Source organism: Lipotes vexillifer, unplaced genomic scaffold, assembly GCF_000442215.2.
Source record: "Lipotes vexillifer unplaced genomic scaffold, Lipotes_vexillifer_v1.1 scaffold837, whole genome shotgun sequence".
NCBI classification, from domain to species: Eukaryota; Metazoa; Chordata; class Mammalia; order Artiodactyla; family Lipotidae; genus Lipotes; species Lipotes vexillifer.
Window position 1 is genome coordinate 50,103 of NW_006775771.1, and position 4,922 is coordinate 55,024.

Consider the following 4,922-nt stretch of genomic DNA (forward strand, 5'->3'; position numbering starts at 1 on the left):
CAGGAACAAACACACATTCACATAATTCAAAACATCTCAGTGGAATCAGAATAAAAGAGGGTACTAAAGTGAATTTTGACCATTTATTTTATCAAGGCCAAATTGTATTTTTCCTTTCTGTCCCACACTTGTTGTTTTGGAAATTGTTTGTCTCTAGAAATACGTATTTCTGCTGGGGCTGTCAATCAAAGATTCTAAGAATGGGCACAGGATCTAAGCTGGCCAATGAAAAAATCCCATTTCCTGGCTGTAATAGTTGGTCCAAAAGTATGTATGACTTAAGTCAGGCCAATGAAAGACCTTATTTCAGAGATAAGGATGTTGGGATGAGGTGAGATGGTAAACTGTAGGGACCATGTAGTCCTGGATCTCCCGATATAGGACATGGGGAGAGACTTTCTACCAACACACGTGAAGATACCACTTCAAAGTGATGAAAAGAGATTCCTGATAACTATCATCTGGACACAGATCCAATCACCACTGAGGCTACTGCAAACATTGACCAATACGTAAACTTCGTGACTTGACCAAGTGTGATTTGGGTTCCTGTAAGTTACATTTGAGTGCCTTGACTAACACAAGAAACATTTGTGGTTCCTATTTTTATTTAAGTAGAACATGGATCCAATAAATCAATTTCAGAAACAGGCGGCTGAATTGTACGACTGCCTTCTGGCTCAACATATATTTATAATTCACATTTTACGTTCTATCCATTTAAATCCAGTAATGTCAGCAAATAAACAGTTTTATATTCCCATTCAAGTACTATGATTTTTGTACTCATATCAGTAATGCCATATTCAGTACCAAAAATCTAGAAACTACAAAAAAGCATAAAAAAGGACTAATTTCAAAAGTTAGGATTAAATGAACATGTCAGACATTTCTTTCCACACATTCATGTAGATTCTTGAACACATATGTTGAATTTGATAATCTATTGGGAACTACTTTCAGTACTTAAGAATTTAAGAATAAAAGGTGCGTTTACATGTGCATGCAGTGAATCCCTGGTAAAGTATTCATTTATGGTAGAATACAGAACCTTTGCATTTATCTTCCACAAGGAGTACTTCAGGAACTCTGATCTAGCTGAAAATGCAGGATGAAGAGATTGCAGTTACAATGTTAAATTCCCTTAGGTTGTGTGAAACTGTCTTCCAGTTTACATTAGAATTCATTTTACCTGTGAGGGCAGAAAGCATGCTCACCTCCTCGTTCTCAATCTTGAGCGTGGCCAGTCGGGACTGCAGCTGCTGGTACCTGAGCATAAGCTCTGCCTGGACCGGCTGCTGCGCGCTGACCTGACACACCTGATGGGGAATCAGAAACCACAGTTACAACAGGGAGCCGTCCAGCCAGCCTCCAGTGCACAGTTCTCCCATTTAAAGGCTGCATGAATCAGGCGGACCCCCTCAAGATTCCAATTACATATTTTACTTTTAACAGCCACCTCAAAACTTCAATCTTAAATATGAACTTGTTATGTAAGTGGCAAGAGCAGAATGCAGCTGCTTGGCCTGGATATGACTGGGAAAAAAGCAGCGGTAGGAAGCATCCCTCTAAGAACGTGGCGGTTGCTGGAGATGGAGCTCTGATGCTGCCGTCTACCTGTGGAATAAGTTATTGCGCAGAGTGTGACGGATGATCCAAGTGTACGGTCATGCAGGCCAAAGTAGGGCAGGCAGCAGAGCCTGCTGGTTACAGTCAGCTGGGTGACTATAGTAAGTTACTAAACCTCAGTTTCCTTATCTGTAAAATGCGGATAGTTAAGAGTACCTATGCCATAGGGCTGTGGTGGGGATGAAATGGGATGATGTACATAAAGCACTTAGAACACTGCCTGGCACACAGTGAAAACTCAGAAAAAGTGAATAACAGTTTTCTGTATCCTCAACCATGGCTTGTCTTGCCAATTTTCAGCCAAATCATGTGATTCACCATGAAACTGAGGAAGCCACTTGTCTTAGGCTTTGGTAGAAAGATATATTGGCCATGATCTCAATTATCGATAAGGTCAAAATTAGAGCCTTTTAATTATATTAAAATCAGACTAGAAATGAACAATTTCTTTTCATCTTTCTCATCACAGAAATGGTCTCAGCAAATGAGAGTTTCCTTTTATGGAGTCTCCAAGACATCATAGAGATTATTGCTTCCCGGCAGAACTGGCCATAAAAAAGGGCAAGAGACTTACTATATTAAAATAATAATAGTTAAAAAAAAGTAACAACTTTTAACCCAACTGAAATCACTTGTTTGGGACATTTTATCATTCTGTGTTTAACACATCCATCCATAACTGAAAGATTAAAACCATTTGGTTTTAGAAACATAACTCTGGGTGGGATAAGCCACTCGCCTGTCAAATTCGTGTGCTATCGGCATAAAGACTGCTTATCATTTTTAATCAAGTAATTCACTCTATCAAATCAAGCAAAAATAAAATCAGGTTAGAAATATATCAGGTACATACATATACATCTTATAAGTCTTAACATTAGGTGTTTCAGAGAAAATATGACATTAAAGAAGAAATCTGCCATGGAAATTATAAGAACGTCTACTTTTAAAAACATACTGTCACCACAATAAGCTAAAATTGAGTTTTTAATCTATGAGTACTGTTTTGCACAGCTGGGACACCAAGTGCTATAGAGCATGCTCCATTATTGGTTCTTCTTGTTTCCCCCTGTTCACAGACAATAAATATACCACTGGAACTCATAAATGGTTTAAATGGAGTTTTTCCCTTGCATAAAATAGGATAGAAAGCTAAACTCATATAAAGAACCTAAGATATAATACATCCTTTCTAATGCTCGTTTTACCAGTCTGGAGATAACTTGAGTCTTAAAAAAATGGTTTGTATCTTTTTCCCTGTCTTCCATTTTCCTGCCATTTACAATTATTTTTCTTTACAGAGATCTTTAAATCAGGATTATAAGAAATCTTCAGACAGATTCTATTGGGCCAAGAAAATGCTTTGTTTTGAACTTAAATCTGAATGTCTGGAGGTGGAGAAAGAATTCTTTAACTATCCTGCAACAGTTTATTTAGCGCTTACACCCAGGTGAGTTTGCACCTCTATTTCTTTGGCCTCTGGAGGCATTAGAGTGTTTGACCATTGCTTTAAAAGGTGGTAGAGGCTGATTGTTGAGAGTACTGTGCTAAGATCCCGAGCAAAGGCAGCCATGAGAAGACAACTGGGAAATTTTACAACTGCTGGGTACAGCAGGGGAAGAGTAATATAAGTTAAGAGACAATTCATTAGTTTTAAGATAATCAATTACTGACCTCATCACCCATGTGAGACTGAAACTCAAACTTCATTGGTGGACAGAACGCAGCAGGGTACATCTCCATGAATCTCTGCTTATCACTCCTGGGCTCCAAATTGTCAACTGCATTCTCAATAATGTCTAAGCCTTCGTGTCTGGAGGTTTCAAGGTTATACTCCGCAGAGAGATATGTTCTCAGGGCTCTGTTTAGACTTGCGTGGTAGCCAAGATCACAGCACTTAAAAAGTAAGAGAACACCACGTATAAAAATTAACTCAAAATGGATCACAACGTAAATGTGACCGCTAGAACCATAAAATTCTTAGGAGCAAACCTTCATTACCTTGCATTAGGCATTGGTTTTTTGGATATAGTATCAAAAGCACAAGCAACAAAAGAAAAAATAAATTGGGTTTCATCGAATTTGAAGACTTTTGTGCTTCAAAGGGCACTATCAAGTAAAAAGATAACCCACATCATGGGAAAAATATTTTGCAAATCATGTTATCTGATAAGGAATTTGTATCTAGAATATATAAAGAACTCTGGCAACTCAATAATAAATTAGACATATAGCCCAATTTAAAAAATGGGCAATGGATCTGCTAGGTATTTCTTAAAAAATACATATACAAATTGTCGAAAGCGTATGAAAAGATGCTCAACATCATTTGTCATCAGGGAAATGCAAATCAAAACCACATGTGATACCACTAGGATGGTTAAAATAAAAAAGACAGGAAATAACAAGGATTGGGGAGGATGTGGAGAAACTGGAACCCTCATACACTACAGATGGGAATGTAAAATGTTGCAGTCACTTTGGAAAAGAGTCTGGCAATTTGTCAAAGGTTAAACATATGACTTGGCAATTCCATTCCTAGGAATATATAAAAAAGAGATAAAACATATGACTTGGTAATTCCATTCCTAGGAATATATAAAAAAGAGATAAAACATATGACTTGGCAATTCCATTCCTAGGAATATATAAAAAAGAGATAAAACTTGTACATGAATGTTTCTAGCAGTATTATTAATAGCTGAAAAGTGGAAACTAAGTATCCATCAATAAATGAATAAACATTTTCAGCCATAAAAAGGAATGAAGTACTGATACATGCTACAACATGGGCCAGCCACACATTGTATGACTCCATTTATATGAATATCCAGAAGAGGCAAATTTATATAGAGAGAAGGTAGATTAGTGGTTGCCTAGGGCTGGGGGATGAGGGAATTAGGAAGTGATGGCTAAGGGGTGCAGGATTTTTCGGAGTAATGAAAATGTTCTAAAGTTGACTGTGGCAACATATATACAACACTGGATATAATAAAAGCCAAATGTGGATTTTTAATGGGTTAAATGTATGGTATGTGAATAATATCTCAATAAAGCTATGAAAAAATAAAAGCAGCAAAATCAAACACAGAAAAGAAATAATGAAAAATAGCTTTCAAGTTGGTTCATGCATACTGAGATTGATACAATGATCAAATGAAATCCTTCTAGGATGCAAACATACTAACTGTAATATTTTGATGTTTGTATAATTTACTGAAGACAACAATAATCTGTACTCTTTCTGAAATGGGAAAAACAGGTTTGAATCTGCCAAAATAGCCCAGGAATGC

General features: G+C 37.0%; 1 protein-coding gene across 1 annotated transcript in view; it reads right to left on the bottom strand.

Moving 5' to 3' along the window:
* LOC103085585 (SLIT-ROBO Rho GTPase-activating protein 1) overlaps positions 1-4,922 on the bottom strand; it is a gene marked incomplete at its 3' end in the record, with an annotated part of 235,377 nt that overhangs the window by 35,548 nt on the left and 194,907 nt on the right. The window contains exons 7-8 of the mRNA XM_007450191.1: positions 3,304-3,525; positions 1,218-1,319 (exon numbers count right to left, since the gene is read on the bottom strand). Of these exons, the coding sequence (XP_007450253.1) occupies positions 1,218-1,319; positions 3,304-3,525 (324 nt within the window). The remainder of the gene's footprint in view (positions 1-1,217; positions 1,320-3,303; positions 3,526-4,922) is intronic.